General features: G+C 35.2%; 1 protein-coding gene across 1 annotated transcript in view; it reads right to left on the reverse strand.

The window, feature by feature from the left end:
• Nucleotides 1–27,907, reverse strand: part of SYN2 (synapsin II) — a 118,846-nt gene that overhangs the window by 53,836 nt on the left and 37,103 nt on the right. The window contains exons 2-5 of the mRNA XM_058167433.1: nucleotides 18,004–18,061; nucleotides 15,517–15,608; nucleotides 13,231–13,387; nucleotides 10,047–10,136 (exon numbers count right to left, since the gene is read on the reverse strand). Of these exons, the coding sequence (XP_058023416.1) occupies nucleotides 10,047–10,136; nucleotides 13,231–13,387; nucleotides 15,517–15,608; nucleotides 18,004–18,061 (397 nt within the window). The remainder of the gene's footprint in view (nucleotides 1–10,046; nucleotides 10,137–13,230; nucleotides 13,388–15,516; nucleotides 15,609–18,003; nucleotides 18,062–27,907) is intronic.

The following is a 27,907-nucleotide window of genomic DNA, read 5'->3' on the forward strand; positions in this document are numbered from 1 at the left end:
AGTCTTTTGAAACTATGCCACAGCTGTTCCAACAAGTACTCCTTTGGTATTTCTTTTTCTTAGTAGCCTAAACAATACAATGTTATTCTCCCCCCCTCAGCTATGTTTCTCTCCAATCCACAACTCCCAGCAACAAAATGTCACTCGTTAATCCACAAAAACAATTCCTTTGTCTTCCTCTATTAATTCCTTTTGTTAGCAAAAGATGCTTTCTCTCAGTTTTCTTCTCCTTTTAATATTTATATTTTCTTCCAAAACCAATTTTAAATCCAGATGGAACATTATTTCTTTTAGGGGTTTTGTCTTATAGATCCTCTTTGCTGTTTGTTTCCTCTCACTTTAAGTTTCCACATGCCAATTAGCCGCTAACTTCAAGCCAGAAAATCTTTTGAGCTTTAAAAGTGTTTCTTTTTCTTACCTGCGAGTTGGCCTTCCCTACTTTGGCAGCTCTTAATGGCTGCCTTTCCTTGTCGTTGGGTCGAAGGCTGGGTGCCGGTGCTGCAGGGAATTCCCTGTTCATGCCGGCCAGTGCCTTCTTTCTTCACTGTCCCTCCAGGACAGTTTGGTCCATTGAGGACACCCAAATCAACTGGAATTTCAACACTCTTCCCGGAATTCCCAGGGTTCATGTCATCTCATCGCGACGCTGGTCATGCCTCCCTTGAGAGATTCTTTTGTTTTGCTGTTTTCTGATGGCTCTTTGGCAGTTATTGTATGACAGCAAATAATAGTTACAAGTGTATAAAATTAATACCTTATAACTATCATGTTGAGAACTTGTTACTGTTAATGTTACCACTTAACTTTTCAAAGGATTTATTGGATCATGTAGTCATTAATACATATTTTAAGATCCTTCCCATAATGTCTTCCATGACCACCAATCTAATTTTATGATCTAGATACACCTGCATTGAGATTTAATGAAGTATGTTTCCAATTGTGTATATTTGAATTCAGTCTCTCTTGAAACTTCCCTAATCAATGCAGAATGGATAAATAAAACTTTAACCTGTAGCAATGGATATATTTAAATGATTACAGAAAGTATAATTCAATTCAAATAATATCTATTAAGATGGCAAGCACATATTTTTTTACGCTAGTCATACAAGAATTAATCTTACCCTTGTTTTAATTAGCCTTATGCCAGTGTTGGCAAATCTTCTTGGCAGCAAGTGCCAAAATGGGAGTGTGTGCAAACATTTTCAGCACCGAGCGCTGAAGTGCACTGGAAACGGAGATGATCTTCTGGTTTCTGGCATGCATGCGTGCAAAGACCAGCTGTCTGGCGCTCATGTGCTGGCTCCACCTGGCCTTTTGGGGGCCCTTGTGTATCCCTGCCCACCCCCCTGCCTCCCTTCGAGTGGCGGGGCATCACCGCAGCCCTGGACAGGAGAGAAAGTTGGGTGAGGAATGCCACCTCCCTCCGCTGGAAAGCAGGAGCCCCTTCCCAGCCTTGGAGGTAATGGGCATCGTTATTCCCAGGGCTAAGGTTGGGGGGCCAGCAGGCAGGAGAACTTCACCCCAACTCTGGCAGGATGAAATGCCACCAAGAACAAGCCAGTACAGACACCCCCCTTCCCGGTTGCTTCCCGGTTGGCGTGCCTCTTATCGCTTGGCGGCGTCTCCATGCTGCACTCTTCTCTCGCCCTCCTGGGGCAGCTCGCCTCACCAACAGTGGTTTCTCCTCCTTTTCCTCCTGGTTGCTCCAGCATCCTGGCTGGAAATGGCAGTGTGAGAAACATTGCCACCCCATTGAAGTGGCAGGAGCAGAGACGGGGAGGCCGCCCGCCCAGCCAGTAAATCCTGCCCCGCTGCCTGAGTTGGCCAGGCAACCCAACCACAGATGTGTCTCAGGCTGGAGGGCTGGGGCTGCGCAAGAAGCCCACTCAGGTGGGGAGAGAGTGAAGCCCTGGCCCACCCATCCTGGCTGGCAGCTCTACTCACCTTGCTCTTCCAGATTCCTGTGTGGCGGCCACTTGTTCTTTATGCACGCAATGCCAGAAACCAGAAACTGGTGGCCAGTGCGCATGTGCACACTGGAAACCGGAAGATCATTCCATGTGCACTGGGTGGCTGCTCTTTTGGTTTCTGGTGCTCCCGTGTACATAAAAATCAGCTGACCGGTACCCCGGAACCCGGAAGAGCAATAGGTGATGGCTCCACATGCCCAGAGAGATGATTCTGCGTGCCACTTCCAGCATGCGTGCCATAGGTTCGCCATCATGGCCTTATGCTACCAAATTTTTTCTGGAGTTTTTTTTAAACAAACCTTTCACTAGACAACTGTACTTGTGGAGTTCATGGTGCTCTCTGAGCTTGATTGTTTTTTTACAGATGTTTCAACTAGGAAATCTATTCAGGATGCCCTCTGCTCTCTGTTTAAATACAATGACTTGCTCTATCAGTATTGGTGAGAGTGTTTTTTTCTTGATAGTTCCTTGATTAGGCTGTTGTTCACTATCTGAGTACAACTGTACAACTATATCATCAACATCATCACTTCTCTTAATAGTAAGATAAGAAGGACTAAGAGCAACATATCCATGCTGCATAATTTCAAGATGGTTTTCTGCACTTAATGTGCACATTGTAGATATCAAGGTGATGCATAACAGTCTTTTAGATGCACAAAAGTCACGTTGGTACAAAATTATAGTTCGTATGTTCAACTAATTCAAAAAAATAATTGAAATAATATATTGTACTAATATAGATTTCTACGTTGAAATAACTCATTATGCATTGATGTTGGAATGTATGTATTTATAATTCCCCAAAGTTCCATCGTTGTCTCATTTCAAGGCACATTTGGATTTTGGAAACAATTTACAAATTGTCAGAATCTTTACACTGATAAATGATAAATAAATGTTTATACATTATAAAATATGATTTCAGAGTAGAAAAATGGGAAACTCATGTAAATTTCTGCATCTAGATTACTGAATGCACTGAAGAAGCCTGTTACAGCACAACATCCCAAGAATGCCTATGGACGGATTGGCTGTTAGAGTCGACGCTCTATGGACATCAAGCAAATAATTCTGCCTGTCTCAAGGACAGTGATGGAGCTTGCAGCTGGCATAATAATCTTCCATAGTGAAATAGTTAATTGATATCAGTTAAACATAAATAATATAAATTCGGGGGAAATATGAGAGGTTACATTTATCCCATGTTACCTGCTTAATGGTCCTTTCCAATAATTATCTCTTGCTTAGAATCAAAAACAAATTGTGAAGTGTAATTAAAACATTGAATACATAGAACAGGCATCCAGATTAATATAAAAATGACATTCCTGGCAGTAGCTGCTTTCAACAGTTATTTCAGTAAATTTGTATGAAAACATCCCTGTTTTCTAAGAAAGAATGCTTTTTTTTTTAAAAAAGTGAGATTTATTAAAATTGTAATTTCTGCTCCTGTTAATATATTGCAAAATTTGAAATGATTAAAATAATCCTGTTTAATCCAAAACACTACCTTTGAATCAATGCTACCTTTGCTTATTTCTATAGTCATTTTCTTTTAAAAAGTATTAAAAAGAGAAATAATTAAAAAATAAGATATAATAGGCAGTTGTAAAAAAAGATAAAAGTTTTTTCCTTTGGAGATCACAGCTAGCAATTTTTCTTTTAGAATATGTCATCTGAAATGCTGAATTTCATTTTTCTGTATTCTACTTTTAATGGCTCAGTGTATCAGATTTGTTTATAACTATAACATCAATCATAACCAAATAGTCTAATTAATTGGGATATACTATAAATTAAAACTGGCAATTCTGTAACGTAATAATTATGACCATGAGCTATTAGAAGGGAGATATGATTACAATGTACAAACCATAGAAATACATACTTTTGTGAAAAATAATAATACTTTTATAGTTTGAGATGGTCTTGCTACTTAGAGAAAGTCTACTTCTTGCTACTTCTCTAAGTCTTGCTACTTAGAGAAAAATAAATAAATAAAGGAATATAATGGAAGAAAACATGTGCCAAAAATGGGTAAGTGATCATCAATGCAGAATAGGCTAGTTTCCCCATCCTTCCCCCCCCCCCACCCCCAACTACAAAAGTGTTGAAAACCTGGTTAATTCCTAGACAGCATATTTTGAAAATTTTGAAATATTAGCACAGGAATATTTTTCGTGTGTGATTCATTAACTGCATTCATAAACTTCTAGGCAGATTAATATATATTAGAGACAGTTTAGAGGCAGCATGAATACATTACGAATTGGCAATTATTTTCTGTTAATACCAAGCCTCCTTGGGTTCCTTGTTAATACTTGAAAACGCTGAAGATTTTTTTAATACATAGGAATGATCTTGAAAGCAGAATTATTATCAACTAAACCTTTAATTCATAAGCATCAGACAAGAGTTGCAGCAGTAAGTTGAATTTCTTTATTTCTTTGGTTAATTTTCAAAGCTTTGGTGAATAAACTGATTTCTTAAAGTGAAGAGAGATGTTTCAAAACTACCATGTAAAGTGGGAAATAAAGGGGATATAGTTATTTAAAATGTTTTATAAGAATCAACTCCAGCATATCTGGATCATTTCAAAATCAAATGCAATCTTTTAACTTTTTTTAAAGGAAGGATGGGCATTTTTAAGCCTTTTCAATTGTGATAAATATTTCCAAGGTATCCCATATAGTTAATTCTAGCTATTTACATAGTGAAAATATGCATACAGATGCACAAACCTGCAATCTATGTAAGATAGCAATTAAAAAATACAAGGTATAATATTGACTATCAAAATCATAGGGAGAATATTTGTTCATTTGGAAAGATAAGAAATTTAAATAGTATTAATAGTTTAATAATTCTCTAAACATGATTAAAGTTGAAGTACCACTAGAACCTAAGACAATGTTTCAAAAAGATAATGTATTGTGAAATTGAACTTAAAATAAATTTGGAACTTATTAAACTTTCTATTTTTGTACTGGCTTTTTGTTTCTTTTATACTATAAGAACAAAGTCTGCATTATTGTATGCAGTTATTATAGCAAAATAATTTTTCTGTTGCTCTGTATATGTATAGAAAATATTAATGAACAACCTAAATAAAAAGGGGAAGACACCAAGAGCCACCTTTCTAACAGCACTATTATATTAAAGTTGAGGGATCAATCCTGAGCTACAAACATTTCTTTTATTAGTGATAAAGTTTGAATTAAAAGGTTGTTGTTCAATGCAATCAGGCACCAATTTTAATGAACATCAAAGCAAGACAATATATCCTGCTTCCATACATTTCATATACCAGCTCATTTTCAAATTATATATTTTAAAATAACTTGAAGAAATGGCATGGTCTGTCTCATTTCATGTGCCATTAGTAATGGTTTCTAGCCAGAACTTTGTGTCCTAATTGTTAATGTTGAAAATGTTCTCATAAAAGAATGTTAATCTTATGATATAATTGTTTTTTGATATAATCTTTTTCACTGTAATCTTTAATTCATGCACCACTGCAAGTAGAAATCATTGCTGAATGGCTAGGATTTAACCCTGAATACACATGTATCAACTCTCTTTGTTACAGATATACACAAGTTTGGTAACTTCTAATTTGAATAGTGAAATGTTAAAACATGAATATAATTTCCCCTTAGTGCAATGTATGGACCACTCAGAATATTTCAGCAATTACCATACAAAATAATAGCTAATTTATTTCCATCAATCCATACAAAAAGAATGGATAGATGAGGCTGTGAATGTTATTTTTAGGACATAGGCTATTTTGCTGATGACTAGAAATGACTAACTATTGCCTCATTTGCTTGTGTGACTATGAGATATATCTTAAAAACATAACCAGTAGTTAGCATTTGTCCAACACAACTTAAATTAAAGCTGCTTTAACACTCAAAATCTATGTTTAAATTTTTATTAGTAAACATCAGAACAAGCAGAGTTGTTGTTGCTGTTGTTGTTGTTGTTGTTGTTGTTATTATTATTATTATTATTATTATTATTTTATATACCAAAGAACCATGGTGGCACAGCTGTTAGAATGCAATATTGCAGGCTGACTCTGCTCACTGTCAGAAGTTTGATCCTGACCCGCTCAAGGCTAACTCAGACTTCCATCCTTCTGAGGTCAGTAAAATGAGGATCCAGATTGTTGGGGGCAATATGCTGACTCTGTAAACCACTTAGAGAGGGCTATAAAGCACTGTGAAGCGGTATATAAGTTTAAGTGCTATTGCTATTTAAAGCCCTGACCTTTTTATGTGCAAAACTGGGATCTCACATTGAATATCTAAACCTTCATCTTTTCCCACAGCCATTTTCTATGTTATCAGTCATCTACTGCAATCAGAAATAGCATCCATTTCTTTTCTGACATGTCCTCCAATTTTCCCCCCAGCTCATCCTCTATGAACTTTAAATTTCTATTCTCATAATCCTTCAGAAGAGATTGATAATTTGAAGGGAAAAAAGACTCCATTCTGCTATGGATAAAACTATGCATTTTCAGAGAAATGATTCTCCCATTTTACTCTCAAAAATGCAGTCATAAAAGAAATGTAGATAAATTTTCTGTCCCATCGAGAAGATAAGAACCAGAAATGTTCCTATTATTGGTTGTGTTAATAGTATTTCCAGGATCTAAAAATCCAATTAGGGCTGGACAAGATAATACAGAAATATATATATAAGCCTTAGTGCTAGTGCTACAGGAACATCTAATTCCCAATCCTTGATCTGTTAGAATAGTTGCATAGTTGCAGATCAGGATGAAGGGACCAAAGAAGAAATCACATAGAAGATACCCACTATGGTGAGCAAATAAGATGGGCTCTAAGGCAACTCAGTGCAGCCAATTTGCCACAAGACAACTCGCCATGGGAAAAGAGTTAGGTAATATTGAAGAAATGGTGGATTGAATCATTAAAGAAAGGATGCAAAAGGAGGGACTAGGTGAAATGTAAATGACAAAAATAAAAATATTTTTTAATTATTTTAAATATTTAAATTGAATTGTTGAATTGTCCTGCAGTGAGTTGTCCCACAGTTAGTTGGCCATGGCAAGTTGTCCCGTAGCAAGTTGGCTGTGTCGAATTGGCTGTACCAAGTTGTCCCATTCCATCTAGGTGACCTTGAAAAGCTAAGCTAGACTGAACCTTATTTGAATCTTGATAGCAGACTACCAGGAAATCCCAGGATTATAAACTAGTTCTGATGGGTAAAAATATCCTGAAAGAAAACAATGGAAAACCAGTGTTCACATTGTTGGCAAGAACACAGTACAGATGTGTCCATGCAGTTTCAAGAGAGAATTTAATTTAATAATTACAGGCTTAACATTCCTAAATTTTTAATTGCAGAGGAAAAAATGTTGGGGCATACAAATATCTATATGTCTGGGATGTCTTGGCTTGGCCCTCTTGTTGCTATGAGTAGGGTTCACTAACAGCTTCCTTCCACAATCTCCTTCCAATCAGGTTCCATGCTTGGATATAGTCAGTAAACTGTTATGTATCTATAACATGGAATAAACAAGAGGGTGGGGTTTCTTAGCATTTGGAGGTTGTAGAGTTCTGGGTAGTGAAGAACAGACATAGGATCTACATAGCCATAGATTTTAGGACAACCTGTATCTGAGAACTTTCCATCACTACTTCTGGATGGGATAGCATTAAGTGGTTCAAAGCTTGGGAGTTTTCTAGACTCTTAGTTCCTTGTTGAAAAGCAGATGGCAGCTGTGGCTAGAATGGTTGTTGCATCAACTGCACCCATTTTTTAGATTGGGATGCCCTATTCACAAACATTAATACTTTGGTCACCGACCGGTTAGATTAATGCAATGCTCTCTACATATAACAGGGTTGCCTTTGAAGACCACTCAGTAACTACAGCTGGTCCAGAATGCAGCACCATGAATATGCTGATATGACTCTGCAACACCCCACTTTTGTGAGCTGCTCTGGTTCCAGTGGGCTTCTGGGTAGAATTCAAGTGCTGATTGACAGTTCTCACAACACCCAGCCAGGCTATAATGGCATCCAGGGAGCATGCTTCTGTCTTATATTACATTATGTATTTTTAATCTTTGTTGAATTGTTTTGATGCCATTTTTAATTTGGCATGCAACACATAAACAGAGTTTCATGTTAAAGGGGCAGTCATACAAACTGAATGAATTAATGAATGAAAATACATAGAGTCCTCCTATACTCTAGAAAAATGCCTGTTCAGTAACTTTGGCCACCAGCCCCTCTTCTCCAGAGAAATAGTCTCTGCCACTGAATTATTGAGGAACAGCTTAGTGGCTTCTCTCTATCTACTTTAAAGAATGGAAAAAGTTAAAAAGCTTTCAAAATGAGACTGCTGATTTCAATATGAGTTGGCTTGGTAGGCAAGAAAGCTGGAGGGGTCTCCAACCTTCACTCTCAGTGTAGGTAGCCATACTCAGATCTTACTATAGGTAAGTGCTAACTGCTTTGTGTAATGGTTTAATAGTTACCTCTGTTATCACTTATCTTCCAAAGGCATCTTATCTGGCACATTAACTCTGATGTGATTCAATTTCTCACATCTTGTGTTATTTTTCTGGCAATTGAAAAGTTAAAAAATGTAAAAGTTGAAATGATTCCAATAATGCTATTTTCTGCTATTTTTCCATATATGCTAGAATGCATGATAAAGGGATTTATTTCTACCAATCCTCTGATGAGATAAACAGAATTCAATTTACTTATTAAAAGCAGAAATAAATTATACCATACTTTTTTTCTTGAAACATTCAAATGCACACAATCAGATTTAGCGAAGTAGAATTATAAAGGTCCTTGATCAGGGTTATCAACTAAACAGAAAACCCATGAAAGCATGAAAAACAAATGTTCCAAACTGATTATAATGTGTGTTTGTGTGTGTGTGTTTGTGTACATACACATATATATCTGTTAGAAATGAATGCTTTCTCCCTCTAACATGGCAGCCGATTCCACATAATATACATCTACCAGAAAATTACAAACAATATCTTCCTGTCCAACCAGAAGAGTAGAATAAAAACATAAGGATTCCCACTTACTTTTATAATTTGCATACAGGATTAAGAATATTGACTTTACTTAGCAGTACACAGAAAAAGAAAGAAATAACCTAATTCAAATTCTCATTGGAATATATGCACTTTTACAGAAATAACTGGTTTTCTAAAGCTTTGACTATCTCCATCTACTACCTTAGGTTAGATTTGACAACTCAGATTTAATTTTTCCTTTCTTTTTTTCATCTCAAATTTTGAGATTAAATTTCTCTCCATTCAGTATAGATAATTATTTTTAACACTGTACAGTTTCTGTTTGTGGCAATTTGATTAGTGATTAATTAATTCAACTTTCATAACAATAGTTTGCTTTCACTGGGTTCTCTTTTCTCATGCTCAATAAAAATAGGACATATTTATTTTTTTCTAAATCAAATGAATACATTTTACTTTCATCATCATATATTATTCCAGCAACAATACAATCAATCAATATTTTGGGTTTGGTTTGAAGAAATAGAAAGCAAGTCAACTAATACTTGCCTTTCAGTATTAAACTAGTATACTAAATACTGCATGATATATTTGAAAGTGAAACAGAAATGGTTGTAAGAGAAAGACAAATGTTCTCAAAATACAGAATTTTCAAGTTTTTCAGAATTTAATAATATAGCAGAGAAACCTCTCATTAATAATATATATAAGTCAACATTTCACACAATTATGCAATTTACAAAAAAGAGTGAGCACAATCTGAGCAGCCTAAAATGAATGTATTTCAGAAAGAAGAATATCTCTCATTTCAATCTCTATAACTTTAAAAATATCAGGAATGTTTTCCCCATTGTTAGGGAGTCAAGTATTTTATATGAGTAAACATCTTTGTTTCATAAAACCAGTGGCACTACAGCTAAAACAAGAGGATGATACACAGATAAAATGAACTCATGGATTATTATAGATGTCTCTTTCAGATGCAAAAGGAATAGAAGTTTCTGTTTATTGTTTGCTCTTACCATTTCCTTGTGATTTGGATAAAAGGTTTGTTCAATCAGTGGAAATTTTTCTGCTCCCAAGGATCTATAGATGGACACTAATTGGGCAAACTACAAAAAAACAAAACATTAAATTCCAAAGACAGTTAATATAAAAATTATCTTAGCACTCCTCTGCAATCCTCTAATCTTTATCTATCAAAATCTCAAGATCTAAATTCCAAAAGGCCTTTGTGCTTGCCAGATTATTATCTACAGAAAAAGGAAATGAAAAGGTACAAAAACAGCCTTACACTAATAAACCTATATATAAATATTGTCTGGATTTTCCCCTACGGCAATACTTGAATACAGCTCATCTACAATTTGTTGCTAAGTAGGCATATTTAGAAACAAATAGAGGATTTCAGTGCTTCTCTGCTTGGTACTAAACAGTTTATATAAATTTGTTTTTCATAGAGCTATCATTAAGGTTTGCAGAAAATATGACTAGATTGCAGAAAATATGACTTCTGTAACAGAATCATCAGTGCTTGGAATACTTTACCTGACTCTGTGGTCTCTTCTCATAATCCTAAAAAGCTTTAACCAAAAACTTTCTACTATTGACCTCACCCCATTCCTAAGGGGAGTGCATAAGCGCACAAACGTGCCTATCGTTCCTGTCCTATTGTTTTTCTTTTCTTCTTCCTATATATATATATATATGCTTATACCTCCTTATATTTACTCATATATGTGTTTATATACTATATAATCTTTTTGTATGATACCTACATATATTGTTGTGACAAAATAAATAAATAAATAATAAAAATAAGGTTTAATGCCAACTCTCATGCCACATTTATGATGAGGTCGTTTGTTCCATATTTCATTCTCTTTATTCAATCTTGTTACTGCAATAGATTTCTTCGTTACTACTAGTAACTGAATGAGATATCTATTGTCACATCATTTCCTCCCAAGTTTACATAGCTATAGCAAATATATAGCACAGAGGCTGCAATAAGTTCTAATTATACATGTATGGTCTAATGAGACAAGGCATCATTTAAGCATGAAATGCTTTTAAAAGGTAAATTGCAAGCATGGGGAGGGAGAAGAGCAACAGACCCTCTCAGGAGAAAAGAGGCTAAAAGGACAATATGGAGTTATTTTTTTTCTATCTAAAAGCACATCTGAAAGAGCAATTTTCCTACTCATGATTGGGCATTTGATTTTCCTGGTCTTTTTCTCGGCCCATTACCTAGTTTGTCAGATTAGTAAAGGGCTGGGGAGATTTAACTCTTTGCAGCATCTGGTATTTGCATTTGGAAAGAGCTAATTACTTCCAGTATTTTTGTTCCACTGTGAACCATCAGATTATTGAAGCAAATTTGTGCATTATTTTTGCAATGTTAATGAAAATAAGTTAATTTCTTTACTGACAATCTCATGTACTCTTTTCTCCAAAAAGAAAGGAGAAAGAAAGAGTGTGTGAGAGAAGTGTGTTTTATTTATTAAACAAATTTTATTTATCTTGCTTCCTTTTCTACTTTTTGCTTTAACTTTGTAAAAAATTATTTAATGTAAATTAGATATAGATATAAATACAGATAACAAACAGCCTCATGGGATGAACAAGAGAAAATTCTAGGTGTAATCTCCAGACCGCCTGGCTGTATTAACATTTTGATACGTTTTAATAATCTCTCTCTTATCACTGGAAAGTAAATAAACATAGGCCATAGAAGCCACAATGACAGATTACCACCCATTGCCACGTTCATATAAATAAAGACAAGGTTTTGTCCCAAAGGAAGAGATAAAATTAAGGGCATCTCAATGATGTATTTTTCATGATGGAGTGTCTGTCTAACCTTTCTTTCTACCGGCCTTCTGGTACTGGTTAGTAACAGGGCTTTCAGCTAAGTCAGGGGGGCTGTGCAGTCATTAAAGTGCAGTAGACATGGTTAAATATACATTGTACTGGATAAAGGTTTCTGAAATATTTGAGGCAGAAGAAGGCTTGGATAAGAGCCTATTCTTAGTCAAGCTGAGAACATAGGAATTTGTCCCCACTTTGGCTCTTGACTCAAGTAATACTTCCAGGCTGACAGAGCAATTGGAGAAAATTCTTAAACAGTCCCCAAGTCTGGTATCTATAATGAACTTACTTAATAGGCTTTTTGGGCGACTGCTATGATACAACTACCCAGAAGTGAAATAAAAAAAAATGGGGATAGAATGAACATTTAGATATAACTGCCATTCAGGCTTAACAAGTACTCTATCTCTTGTTAATTTTACATTTTTAAAATCATAATTTTAATCCGTCATGTTAAAGTATTTTAGAACTATAGGGTTTTTTTTTTACTCTAAAAATCTGGAAAACCAGTTTTTTATGCAAAGGATTGGGTAAAAGATAAAAGTATTTTGATTTTAAAAGATAAAATGTACAAAGTTATTGCAAATGCCTGCAGCTTTTTTAACAATAGCAGGAATAATACATTAAACTTCTTAAGGTAGAGAACTGGCTGGTTTTGTCTTGAATGCCAGCAGGGAAAAAATTATAACCTCATGTTAACTTTCTACATGCAGAAGTGATTTTATTTGCATTGCAAAATACAAAGAGAGATTGCAAGGAAAAGCAATGGAGAGATGAGTCACAATTACTGTACATAAAGTTTTTCATACAGATTGTCATATTTGTGTTTATAATATTATCATCCAGAATGATTAAAAAATTGAAATGTGGGAGGTGCATTCTAGCTAGGCAGTTTAAGGTACTATTGTTCAGCTTCCTTACCCACTGTTTATTATTTCATCTTGTTCTCTGAACAGGCACTTTGTATTAATAATAGCTACTTCACTAACTTTGTACAAGACTGATTACAGTTCTTTTATCTGCAAAATCTTGAGAACCTTAGCAGTAAAAAAAAAGCTGAAGAAAATGAGGCAAAGATTATGAATATTAAATGTTAAGATATTGAGCATTAAATATTCATAGTAATAAAAAGCATCAAGGAATGTATATTATGTAAGGCTTTGAGATGCAATCCAAATGTAAATGTTTTAATAAACTTTTCCATGTGCACAGGAGCAAACATTGGGCTAAATGGTATTTATTTTCCTTTCCTCTTCCCCAATTCGATATTCAAATATGTTATTCTTCAATTATACAATGAAATATATGATTATTGAATTAGGATTTGTTACTTACTACCCAGGGCTTGTCACAGAAGTTGTAGATTGATTCTAGAGAGTTAACACTTGGGATGCTTGCATAATGCATTCCAATAATTAAGTTACGAAAATCTTCATTTTCGGCCATGCTGAATGAGTGTTGCCGGACAAGAACAAAGTCGGGCTTGAATGACCTAAAGAGAATGGAGTTTAACAGCAAGCAAACAAATATATTAGAAACCTACTAGAACTATGGGAGCTACTGAATTAGAACAGGCTGATTAAGATTACATCTAGAGGAAAAGCGTTATACTGAAAACTGCTTGTTTGTGTGTATGTATGCATCTTCACGTCAAAGTTGCCTCCTAAGGACAGCCTAGATGAGTCCTTATATTTTTCTAGGCAAGATTTTGGAAATGGTTTGCCTTCATCTAGTTTCATAATTCAGAGTTTCATAATTCAAAGTGGGACAGATCTATGTGTGGGATATATATCCAATATTGTACAAATATCAGATATGGTTGCTAGGGGTGGTACTGTAGTTGTCACAATATTGTGATATGGAAGCAGTGATGAAATCCATCCGGATCTATCTGGTTCACGCAATCCGGTAAGGCTGGCAGCAGGAGACTCCGCCCACCCGCCCAGACGTCATCACGTCCTGTTTTTGACCCTCTGCAGTATGCACAGAAAGCTCCGCACATGCATGGAGAAGGCGTGCACGCTCACATTTGTGATCTAGTAGCGAAGGTAAGTGCATTTTACCCCTTTATGGAAGCCATTGTATAGGTACAATTCTGGTCTGGAAGGGAATAGAAATGTTAATAGCAAAAAGTATTCTTAACATGTTTAAGATGTTGTAACTCTTTTTCCAGGAATAAATTGAAAATGGATTGGCAAGTTTGAAAATCTTTGAGGGAGCTCTCTCTCTAAGGTTTTAATTAAGAGATAGAGATTTTTTTAAAAAGTGACAATGCTGGGACCAAGGACAGAATTGTCATCGTGACCAGAACTATATTCTAAAAGGGAAGTACAGGTTTGTTTTTCTGGAATAATGTCCAGATAGAGAACTTTTAGAATTTCGCTTGTAGTGAATAATGTCTTTCTATATGTTTGTATTTTGCTGAGGTCATAATTTTTCATCAGAACAATGAAAAATTCCTCTCAAAGAAACGAAAAAAAAAAACTAGGAGAAAGTAAACAATCATTAAACTTTCTTTGTAGTTATTGGTTGTGTTGGTGATGATGGAGATTGGTAAAGAAAGGAATTTCACTAATTAGCAGTCATGAAAAAATCTTGGACGTTGGAAGCTGGTTGAAAAAAAGAAATTCAGGCAAATTTTTTTTTGGAAGACTACCATTTTATAGGTGGTTAGAGCGTGAGGCTCCTGTTATCCAAGTCAGAATGTTTTGATATACACATATCCTTCTGAAGGAACAAGACCAAAACCAGCAACTGATGAATTTTATCCTGAGCTGAGGGTAAAATGATAATGAAGATGCCATGATAAAGAATGATGTTAAAGTCATAATTTAAAGGTCTGTTTGTTGTAAAGCTTATTCTCTTCCCTAATTTTCTCTCCTAGGATCAAAAAAATATTAACACTGAATTTGTTGCCATCTGTGAGATCTGGAAAAAATTTTTAACCCTAGATACTAATTTAGAACTGCTTTATGTTTCAGTCCTTCTGCTTTATCACTCCTTGTTTCACATGTTTTACTTCTGTTAAAATAGACCTTCAATGTCCTATTAGTGCTCACTAAAGAGAAAACCAATAACTCTTTAACGGTTTCATTCATAGTCTCTCTACAGTAATTATACACATTCTAAGATTTTGCAAGTTTGTTATCAGGAATATTGAAATGTGCTTTTTCTATTCTTTAAATCATATTTGCACATCTTAAACTGAGGAAAGGAAATTTAGCAACAAAATAGCATAGTTTTCTTGAAAAAGACATGGACAACCCTTGTCAGCCTGACTGATAGATTGGTTTTGTGCCATCAAGCTGTGCCAGTTCTTGATGATCATATACTGTCCAGTAGATAAATCTGTTAGCCTAAACCTCACATGAATTAGAACAATATGAGATGCTATTTGGATATTTTATCTTAGATATAGAACAGTTTTGGTTGTTTGCTACTTATGGATTTATCAAGAAGACGAATAAACACCTGAATTACATCATCCAATGACCTTGGCTGTAAAACGTGGATAAACCCTGAACGGATTCTATTTCTAATAAAAGATGTTATTCATGATCATGTTTTATATTTATTTATGTTGACCTTAATTCTGAAAGTTAAAAAAGTAAAATAACTTACTTGACAACTTTAATGCCATTTCGAAAAGCTTGCACATTTACAGAATAATTCCCATCAGCATGAGCTATCAAACTGACCTCTGAAAATTGTGCCTGAAAAATTAAAAAAATACATAAATAAACCAACTACTTTTAAGCTGCTAGTCCACATGTAACTTCTGTGGACGTATGAAATTTGAACAATTAGTATCTAGCAAAGTGTGCTCGAAAATATTATTTTATGAGTGTTTTCTTACAGAAGTTACATATGTAGAGAACAGAATGATGTTGGAACTGTTTTTTCATATGAAAAGTAGAAGCAATGTACAAGTGGAAATATTTTCAATAAGTAATAAACATTTCTGGAATGCTGCCAGGGATGAAAGAAAATTTTACTGATGTTTATATTATGAAATATATTATGAAAAAAGTTGTCATAAAATGTATTGTAAAATTACTAACATCACTAACTTTAAAAAATTTAAATCTCTTGGTAGATCTGCCCATACATTCATGATCAAGTTGTGGATGAGAGCAGATTTGCTACAGGCAGAACTGTCATTCAAAAGGAGCAATTAGAAATCCCCCAAAGCAGTTGACCCCATCCTTCCACCAGCTGTCTATAATGATCCCCTTGAATAATAATAATAATAATAATAATAATAATAATAATAATAATAATAATAATAATAATAATATAATGACCCCCTAAAGCAATCCTTTCCCCTTGCCCATTTTTCACCTTGCAACTTCCTTGTTTCAACCCTTTTGCTCCAGGAAGAACAATTCTGCAGCCAAACTCCAACTCTCACCCAGAGATGAATGAATGAATGAATTCATTCTGGATGCTGCATAACTCTAATGAACTTACCCTTCCAGTCCATATTTCCCTAATTTTTGCACTGCCAAACAATCTTTAGCCAACATTTATAGCTCTGTCCTCTAAAACTACCCTCCAAAATTCATCCACACTCCTCATAATTGCTGTCCCTTTTAAAAGAGGCACTCTTAAAGAAACATTAGTCTTTTACATTCATCTATCTTCAGTAGAACATTTCCACCTATTCCTGGTAGAAGATTCCATGCATGATTCGACTCACTCCACAACAGTTAATTCTAGTCTTGAGTCTGTTTACATAGAGGGAGTGCCAATAATGGAAACTATCTTCTTGCTGCCTCTCTCTGTAGCTACCATCCTAGCAACAACTTCCATAGACATGCCTGGCCACAGCAGTTACAGATGTCAGGAACACCAAGGATTTTTCCTGGCAATGTTCACTGGTGGATTCATATACTGTAGTTCCAGTTGTTCTTTTTGTTGATCCTACATTTGGAGGTTTCCACATTCACAGTTTCCCCAGCAATCTGCTAGTCTTGTGAGCATTCAGCCAGCATGACAGTCCCTGATTTTCAGCTTCAGCTCTTCTCTCCATGCATCTTCTATTCTTCCTATCTTATATTTCTCCTTCAAAACTCTTAAACCATCTGTTCCATTCACTTTTGTCTTGCACATCCAACATTAATTAAATCAGCAAAAACTGAAAGCAATATACCATGTCATTACAATTATTTTCATTTTTTTTGCAATCAAATGTGATTTGTTATATTATACCCCTAAGTAAATGTAATATAGTTTTTACTCATTAGGCATATTCTTTTAATTAAAATTTATCTGTGCAACAAAAATAATCAAATGAAAAAAGGTAATTATAAGCACAATAAAGAAAATATGTTGTTCTTCCATTATTAGGCAGGGTTGACTACAATTTTATCTCCTGCATTAAAAGCTGTTAGATGTCGGGACAGAAGTATGATTTTGATCCTATTTACATGAAAAACAAATTGTGGAAATAAGGAAAGAGCAAGATTTTAAAAAGAATTAAACATTTATCTTTCTTGCTCTTCTCCTACAAGTAAATCTATCTGAACAAATTATATTAAAACAAGGAAGGAAAACACTTCCATTTGGTCTCATAGGAAGAGTGATTAGAAAATATAAAAACTACTCATGTTCATTTCTAAGATCCATTCCATCACTTACTCCCCATCAGTTTTGTCCATATGTGGGCTACAATACAATCATATTTGAGAATAATTTTTTTCTTGCAAAATTAAAAAAAAATCCCATGAAGTTTATGAATATCCTCTGAATCATCTACAGTACAAGTGACAGTAAGGCATATGAATTTATTAAAAATTTCACTGGCTTAATAAATACCAATACTTAATAGAAGAATGTAACTTTGCATTTAGAAATGAACAGTAATTAGGCTTAATGCTGTTGTTTAAAACAATTATGTTAAAGAAAATCCTTGTCAAGCATTCTTAAAAACATTTTATTACTGCCTCAGTAACTTCAAAAATTCATATTTTATTCACTATATTATATAATTTCATTATTTACACTGGATCAAAACTAGTTTTATATGATGCCAACTTAATACTCTGAAATAATATTTAATGCTAAAAAAATTATGTGAGTAACATGACAGTAATCTTTTTTGACTACCTGCTCGACTTTGATGTCATATTCTCCATGGACTTTTTTCCCACGAAAACATTTGGTCCTGAAATAGAAGAATTCTCATTAAAATAAGTTGTAAGTAAATGATCAAAATCACACTGGTATTTTAAAAGCTGTCTTTTAGCAATTTATTTAATACGTGTAGTTCTTGACTTACTACCATATTGGAGCCCAGAATTTTCATCGTTAACTCATGATGGTCATAAATCAAAGCGCCCATGAGACTGCCCTGATTTTATAACTTTTTTTGTGGAAGTGATTAAGTGAATCATTCATTCTTATCAGCACTTTTTGCCAAAAATAGGCCAAAAAAGGCCAGAAACCAGCAAAAAACATTGTTATGTGACTAGAATGCTGCAACCAACCATAAAAATGAGCCAGTTGCCACGTATTGAAAATATCATTGGAACTACAGAATCAGGTTGTAACTAGCTTTTGGAAGGATCTATTGTAACTTTGAATAGTCAGTAAGCAACCAACAAGTGATGACTTCCTTTACATATTTAACTGAATCATTGAATTTGTTGAATGAGTTTAACCTATTTCTATCCATCTGTCTATTGTGAAAATTTGACTTTTAGTATTATTAATAATCTATTATACTTTGAATTATGGACTTATAGTGAAATAATCAAGCCCAAAGGCTAGTATGTTTGAGTTCTCGAATTTCCTTTTCCAGAAGCCCTTTGCACTGAGATCCTGTCTGCTGCCTTGGCATAGCATATTGCTTCCTACCCTTATTTGTACAGGAATATCCATGATATAAATATGAGGCAGCCCTTACAAAAACATTCTTTTGCTTGGAGAGACAGGAAGAAATGGAGAAAGTCAAGACTGCCGTGCCTTGAGACTTTCCTGTGTTTAAGAGTGGTGGAAGGAGAAACTCTATTCCTATAGCCTATATTAATAAAGTAGATGTTGTACTGTTTCCTGGTCCTACCTCAGAGGGCTGACACTATCTTTTAAAAGAAATCTAATTTGATGCCCTTTTTTTAATGATTTAAAATTGAAATGCAAAAAAGTGACATAATTTCAAAAGTGCAACCTTATATCTATGTAGCAATAGCAAAAGCACTTAGACTTATGTACCGTTTTACAGTGTTTTACAGCCCCCTCTAAGCGGTTTATAGAGTCAGCATATTGCCCCCAACAATCTGGGTCCTCATTTTACCAACCTTGGGAGGCTGAGTCAACCTTGAGCCTGGTGAGATTCAAACTGCTGAACTGCTGGTAGCTGGCAGTCAGAGAAGAAGCCTGCAGTACTGCATTCTAACCACTTCGTACCATGGCTCTCATATGTAACACATATGATTAAGGATCATGCTTCCCCTCTTTCATTGGGAAACAGATCAATCCCATCAGAGATAACAAAATCAAACTTTATTTTAAAAAAGAGGACCAATGTAAGCACACTATTTAATTTTACTTTTTTTTAAAAAAGATACATATAGTTACTACCACACTGGGAAAGAAAGAAAAAACAAACTAATGCACTTTTATTAAGTTTCATTTTATAGACATCATCCATTGTTCTGTTCTAGTATTTTTTCAAATGTATCACAGATTAAAGTATCTAACTTTCTGGCTATATGACAAAAAGCATAGGGATATGAACAGGGGTGGGCTTCAAAAATTTTAGCAAGGGGTTCTCTGCCTGGTTGCTGGGTGGGAGTGGCCATGATGGGCGTGGCCTAGTTGGCATCCTGCACCACAGCAGGGGGGGTGTTTTTGCACTCCCCAGGCTCCGGAGGCTCCCTCCCCGAGCCTCAGCACGCGCCCTGCACTTACCTGCCTCCAAAATGGGCTGCATGGGGAATCCTGGGAGGGATGGGTTGGAGTGGGCAGACCCAGCCAGGAATGGGATTTGGGGGTTCTCTGAACTGCACAGAATCTTAGCTAAAGGTTCTCCCAAACCCCTACGAATCCCCAGCAGCCTATCCCTGGGTATGAATTCCATTTTTGGCTAGCAGCGTGCAGCATTCTAAAAATCTGAGCAATATGCATAGTTACAAAGCACTATATTCAATTAGGATTAAATAATATTCTTAGAGTAATATTATTTCTGATTGATTGAATTAATCAATTAATCTCTGGCATCTTGTTTCACATGATTCATTTTTAAATTAAACATTAATACAGAAACCAAATTATTTCATTTGGGTTTAGCTAACAAAATGAAATTCCAGATCTAATTATACCCAGATTAACTAAACACTAAAATGGAAAAATATATTTTTCATCCTTTAGGATTAAAAATCATTCTTGGTATTGTGTTAACGCATACTCCTCAACTTCTAGTTTAGAAATTTAGACAACTAAAATGTTACTAACTTTTGAAATGTTCATCTACTGAGATTACAAAATTAAGTGCCATATTCATTGTACAGTTCTTAATTATTCCCAGCATTCTGTTTTGGGTAATTTTTAGCTATATTAAAATATATTCATTTAATATATTGAACATGAAAATGAAGAAGATGGAATATTAAACATACAAAATGGGAAAATGTTATTTACCACTACTATCCTTAAGGCAATCCTTATGATTTATATTGATATATTGATCATCAATTGTGTTGTAAATGTTGTACCTTGATGAACGTATCTTTTCTTTTATGTACACTGAGAGCATATGCACCAAGACAAATTCCTTGTGTGTCCAATCACACTTGGCCAATAAAAAAATTCTATTCTATTCTATTCTATTCTATTCTATGCAAGATAAATCAATAATGGTAAAAGCATATTTGAATATGCTTATCTTCAAATAATAGCAACTACTAATTTTAAATGGTTTAACAGAATGGACTTCTGGTAGAATAAATACAGATTTATGAATAGCCTAACCTTATTATAATATCATAATATCACTACATTCAATAAGGGAGCAAAAGTTATATATCACATCACATCACATCACATCATCCATCTATTTATCCATCCTATCATCTTCCTAATTACTTATTTATTTAGAGTTAAATACCAAATAGCAATGTTTCTTTTCAATGAAGTGTTCAGAAGTATATAACCAAATAATATCATATATAAAATTAAATATAACAATATAATAAAATATTATAATATATATAAAATGAATATAATAAAAAGCAAGTATGTAATCAAGCTAATGTCAAGTGCAAGAAGTCAGAAACCAGGATACAGTTCAAAAGTACTGTAAATTTACTTAATGCTGCCTGTATGCAAGAATCTGAACTACTAATAGTCAAGGCAAATTGGTGCCAGAGAAGTCAACGGATTTCAATTGTGGGGGGGGGGTTGACTTGGGCCTGTTTTTGGAGCACAGACTCCAAACTGATCATGCGTTTGACCCTACCCTTAGGTTCTGCCTGGTCATCAATATGTGGAAATACGAAATGTTCTTTTTTTTCACTTTAAACCTCTACACTTTGCTATATGGAACACAAGATTAAATTATTGTTCTGAAAAATATATTTATTAATATATTAATAATACTGTTTTTACAGCTAACTAATAGAACAGTTTATAATATGCATAGTTAAATACTTCCAAATCCTGTTTTGGTGGAAGATATTTAAGATTTATTTAGGAATATTTAATTACAAATCTCAAATATGTTTTAAGGGTCACATTAATTTTAATGAAGGGATTCCTTGGAGCAATGGAAATTTGAAAATATCTCGACTGTTTTAATGAATAACAAAAAGAGCTGTGTTCAAAGTCTCAAGCATTTCTTTTGAACAATTTTCAAAGCATGCAAAGCATAATCTACTGAAAACACGAAATATATCAGAACTTTTCTATGATATGGCTAGATTTCTGATGCATTGTTTGTATTTCAGAAACAGATATACTATAGATAGACACAGATACACTGTATATGTGTGCAAATATCTATTTTAAATCTCATTGACATTTGTCATTCTTCTGTACAAACTAAGTAAAACTTGTAAAGAAGAAACTGCACAAAATTTATTTGTAGTGTTTTCTTCAAACTTGCAGCTACAGGAAAGGAAATCATAAATGGAATTATGACAGTTTTTCAACAAGAATATATTTTACTAGACTGCATTTATTTCCTACAAATAACTGGACTCCCTTATTATTACTATTGCAATAAGTTCTCTGGCAGAATATATTTTATATATATGATTTCTTGTGTGACAGTCTAAAGACAATGTTATGACATAATAAAATGTAATAATGATCTTATAAGGAATGGAATTATCTGCCACTTGCCTTGATTTTGGTAATTTGCCAGTACAGATTTTATTAATGAATTACAATAAAAGACTTGTTAAGCTTAATGTTGAAAGTAAGCCTCTTGTGTAAGAAACCATATTTAAAAGTGATTATAATAACTAATCATTTCACATTTAACAAATGGATCACTAAATAACTAAGGTATTATGGAGCCCAAGCTACTGTTGCTATTCCAAATCATTTCTGAATTTCTCCCTTCAGAGAAAGTATAAACCCTACAAGAAAATATATTTTAAAATATGTTCTGTTCACTAATATTACTCATCAAATTATTAGTGATAATTCTTCTTTTCTTAGAATATCACACTATTCTTCTATACCTATTATATAGGTTCCAAGTATCCTAGATACCACAATTTCTTGTTGTTTTCAGCTATTTTTCAAGCAGATTCAAAGTTGAATTTGTTGTTATTGCATCTTTTCAATATTGTATCTTTCTTTTAGAACTGAAAAGTTCTAAAAGAATATATAAAAGTGGTGATGGTTTAAATAAGAAAAACATTATCCCTACTCTATTAGAATTTTTTTAAAAATAGAATTCATACTTTGTTAAGAATTAAGATATATGTTTCTGTAGTGTACTGATTAGTAAATATTATAAAGCTTACCTTTTTGCTTGGGATATTCTATTTCCTAATGTAAATTCAGAAGAAAGCTTTTTTTTTTGTTAAGAGTTGTTCTTATGGCATTTGTAGAGCACAACCTGAAATGCTGAGATGGTTTTTGCTGCCCTCTTGTGTAAAAAGAAATGGACACCAAGCCATTTTTGCTATTACGTATAATAAATAATTAGTAGTTGTGCTCTGAGAATTCAGACATGAGATTTTATTACCTACTTCTGGATATACTAGCTAGGCACTTAATTTTTTTACATTCAAAATCTGTGCTTTATTATTGAGATAATCATCCTTGTTCTCTCTCTTTTTTAAATGCCTCAGCAATAAAATAAATTTTCATGATCGTATTATTAAAACATAAAATTCATAATTTGCAGAGAGTAAATTTACATCAATTAGTATTCATCCACTCTGGAAAAGAACAAAACAGACACTGTTATTCAGTATTGCATTCCTTGAGTTTTTCCAGAACATGGAGTTGGGAAATCCTGAATGATAAGTATGATTATAAATGTAATGATGACAATAACTGGAAAGGGTAGCTTTGTGCCTGCTTTCCAGGAACCAGATTAGATGAATATATTTTATTTTTTTAAAGCACTTTGCTCATTTATTATAAACATTGCACCCTGCTTTCTTTTGTAAACACATTCAAATTAGCTTACAGATAACAAAATATAATTAAACAATAAATATAAAACAACAAAAAAGGGGATTTAAATCAGAGCGATTAAAAATATTTGTAAGTTAGATGCCACATCTTTTGGTAACTGCATGGATGAATAGTTGGATATTGACCAGTCTTTTGCTGTTTCAGGTAAACCCCAGTAATTGCTTCTTTTCACCCAATTCATCCAACTTATTCATTATCCATCTTCTAAGATTTTATTGAGATTTAATATTATATTATTGAGACCATTTTTTAAAAAGCTTTTGAAAGGTAATTTTGGTGATAAAATGTATTTTAGTGTTTAAAATGCTGCAAATATTCCAGTATATGTGGATACAATATTGCTAACTAAATTTGCTCCAGTTAGTACACTGACAATATTATATTATTTTCCTGCACAAAATGATTTAGTAATTTTAAATAATAAATTGTAAAAAAGTTAAAACATATAAATCTAAGTATAGATTTATAGATCTATAAAGATAGGAGGCATTTTTGTCATTCCTGCTTCTATTTGTTCAAATGCCTAAATATAGGTGGAATAGGCCAAACTTTATTTGGAAAGTAAACCATTTCTGCTTAGTAAGCAATACACAGAAATGGTTAATTGAAAGATAGCAGTACTTATTCCGAATTTATTTAAAGAACCTATCATCCTAATATAACATTTAGAAGCAATGCTTGTTATTTAATATGCAAAATTACCAAAGAATGTTTTAATGCAGGAAGCCAAGTAACTACAACAGATTACAATCAGATAGTTCCACTTCAACATTAAACATTAAACATTAAACATTTCAAAATCAATCTGCTTTGCATACACCATTGTATATTTTCTTCTTCTAATTATCATAAATTGCATCTCAGAAAAACCAATGCATAGATTACACCTATGAAAGCAAGATTGATTAGTATCAATCCTATTTTAAATAGGAAAATCAATTATAAATCAGAGTGTCAGAGTTCCAACCGATGTCCTAATAAAAGCAGGAGCCTCAAGCCCATTTTCAAGAAAAATCCAGTTGTTTATTATAATCCATGTTGGCATGGACCTAGTGAAGCCAGCTCTGACCCCACTCAATTTGTGCCTTGTCTCTGACCCTGTTTCCCCCTCCCACCAACGTGTGTCATCAGTCACATTCCCCAATGAAACAATTTCGCGGGTCGTAGAATTCACTCCCTCTGGCCGTTACTGGTTTCTGTGGAGATGGCCTTGACTTTGGCCGGCTAGGATGTGAGTTGTTTTGACTAGGTGCAAGTTCCTTGATGCAGCTGTGTGGCTCGATTCCCCATCCCGCTGCCTATGGCAACTCAGGAGCAGGTTAGGGAAGCTTCACAAGTTGACAGAGAGAATGATTGAAATTTTCTTTAATAGAACGCGACACAAGTCTTTAAATGGGAGTTAAATACAATTTAGCTCCTTCTACCCAAATATTTTAAAAGTGTAGGTTTTTTCAGTTTATTGTTTTCAAAAATAATTTTACTTTGAAATAAATGTTTAGAATTGTATTTTGCAAGCTGAAAATCAATTAGAGAATTAAAAACAATATAAAGAAATCAAATGGCTAGTTATGCTAATTACTACTGTAAATGTGTTACATTTTGACTCAGAAAATTCCCAGAAGTAGCTTCCCAGAACATACAATAATTATTTCTCTGAAGCAGATTTGGAAGGTGGGGAGGGAAATTTATGTTAAGATTAGATTTAATCTTCTATCCTAGTATTTAGGAGTTCAGGTTCAGTTCTTGAATTCTGAACATTGTAACATTAATTTTGTAACACCTATCCTCCAGATAGCATGTGAAAGAGTACATAGAGTTTATAAATATAGAGTTTATAAATATAAACGCATGCTTCAAAATAACTGATCATTAAAGCAGGATTGGAATGAAAGCTAAAATGAATAATAAATTGAAAACCGATCATTTTGGGAATCCAAGGGGAACAGGCAATCCTTATAAAAATATTAAGAATGAGATTGAAAATTGGGGAAAGTCTCATAGATCTAATAGTAATTAAAAAAAACTTTTGCCATCCTTGGCTGGAATATTTTTTTTTTTATGGCAGGCAGCAATAGGTTTAGTTTAAAACAAAATTTATATATAATTTTAAAAAATATTAGAGCAAGAGATGTTTTGGCTTGAATTCATGAAAGCTTAAGCCATAATATTTATGGTTCACTAAACTCTGTTGATTTTGCTTTTCTCTCTGGAAATTAAAAAAAGAACATCACTGTGCAGACAATGCTATAATACACAGTACAAATTTAGACATGGAGAGAGAATAAGAGGAGCTTGAATGCCCAGAAGCATCTGTTGGCAAACTCCTTCAAATCAGAGCCGTTTCCATCCATCTCTACTGAACAGAAAGATCTAAGAGCAACAGCAGACTCCACCATAGTCTTCTAAACGCCAAAATAACCCTAGTAAAGTAAGCAAATGCACGCATACATACAATAATACCTGTATACAATAAATCTTTTGGATTTTCTACAGGTAGTCCTTGACTTGCGACCACAATTAAGCCCAATATTTTCACTTATCAGGAAGGCAGTTGTTAAGTGAGTCATGTCCCATTTTATGACCTTTTATTGTTGTCAAGCCAATCTTTATAGTTGTTAAGTGAATCATCTGATTGTTAAGGAATATGACCCCCCAGGATTCTTGATTTTGCTTGTCAGAAGCTCCCTAGGGGCAGAGGACATTCCTATGATCCTGGACATCCTCCCTAGCTCCCCAGAAGCAGAGGACATTCCCATGATCCTGGAATGCTGTAACCATTGTAAATACATACAAGCATCTGATCATGGACAGGATACTGGGGAGGTTGAATGCCACCACATGTTTATTGGACCTGTGTCCCTCCTGGCTGGTGCTGGCCACTCAGGAGGTTACACGAGGCTGGCTCCAGGGAATTACCAGTGCTTCTTTGATGGAGGGAGTCTTTCCAGCCGCCTTGAAAGAGGCGGTGGTGAGGCCCCTCCTCAAGAAGCCTTCCTGGACCTGGCTATTTTGGCTAATTATCGTCCCGTCTCCCGTCTTTTTAGCGAAGGTTGTTGAGAGTATGGTGGCATGGCAGCTTCTCCGGTACCTGGATGAAACTGTTTATCTAGACTCGTGCCAGTCCGTCTTCAGGCCTGGGTACAGCAAGGAGACGGCTTTGGTCGCGTTGGTTGATGATCTCTGGAGGGCACGGGACAGAGGCTGTTCCTCTGTTCTTGTCCTATTGGATTTGTCAGCGGCGTTTGATACCACCGACCATGGTATCTTGCTGCGAGGGTTGGGGGGTTTGGGGGTGGGAGGCACCGTTTTGCGGTGGTTCTCCTCCTACCTCTCCGACCGTTCGCAGACGGTGTTAACAGGGGGGCAGATATCGACTGCTAGGCAACTCACTTGTGGGGTGCTGAAGGGGTCGATTCTCTCGCCTCTCCTGTTCAACATCTATATGAAGCCGCTGGGGGAGTTCATTCGTGGTTTCGGGGTGAGTTGTCAGCTGTACGCTGATGATACTCAGCTGTACATTTCCACACCGAACCACCCCAACGAAGCCGTCGATGTGATGGCTTGGTGTCTTGAGGCCGTTCGGGTCTGGGGACGAACAGACTCCAAATCAACCCATCCAAGATGGAGTGGCTGTGGATACCAGCTAACCCCATTGCTGACTGTGGGGGGGCGAATCGTTAGCCCCCAGGGAATCGGTGCGCAATTTAGGCATTCTCCTGGATGCACGGCTGTCTTTAGAAGACCATCTGACGGCCGTCGCCAGGGGAGTTTTCATCAGGTTCGCCTGATTTGCCAATTGCGCCCTTTCCTGGATCGGGACTCGTTATGCACAGTCACTCACGCCCTCGTTACCTCACGGCTGGATTACTGTAATGCTCTCTACATGGGGCACCTTGAAGAGCACCCGGAGGCTCCAACTGGTACAGAATGCGGCTGCGCGGGGGATTGAGGGAGCACCTCGTAGCTCCCATGTAACACCTCTCCTGCGCAGGCTGCACTGATTGCTGGTGGTCTTCCGGGTGCGCTTCAAGGTGCTGGTTATCACTTTTAAAGCACTCCATAGCATGGGACCGGGATACTTACGGGACCGCCTGCTGCCGCCAGTTACCTCCCATTGTCCGGTGCATCCAGTCCGCTCTCACAGGGAGGGCCTCCTTAGGGTGCCGTCGGCCAACCAATGTTGGCTGGCGGCCCCAGGGGAAGAGCGTTCTCTGTGGGGGCTCCAGCCTTGTGGAACGATCTGCCGGTGGGACTCTGTCTTATCCCTGATCTTCGGACCTTTAAGCGCGAGCTCAAGACCTTCTTTTTTCACCAAGCGGGGCTGGCCGGATTGATTTTAATAGTGTGGGTTTTTAGT

The sequence above is a fragment of the Ahaetulla prasina genome, chromosome 2, assembly GCF_028640845.1.
Source record: "Ahaetulla prasina isolate Xishuangbanna chromosome 2, ASM2864084v1, whole genome shotgun sequence".
NCBI classification, from domain to species: Eukaryota; Metazoa; Chordata; class Lepidosauria; order Squamata; family Colubridae; genus Ahaetulla; species Ahaetulla prasina.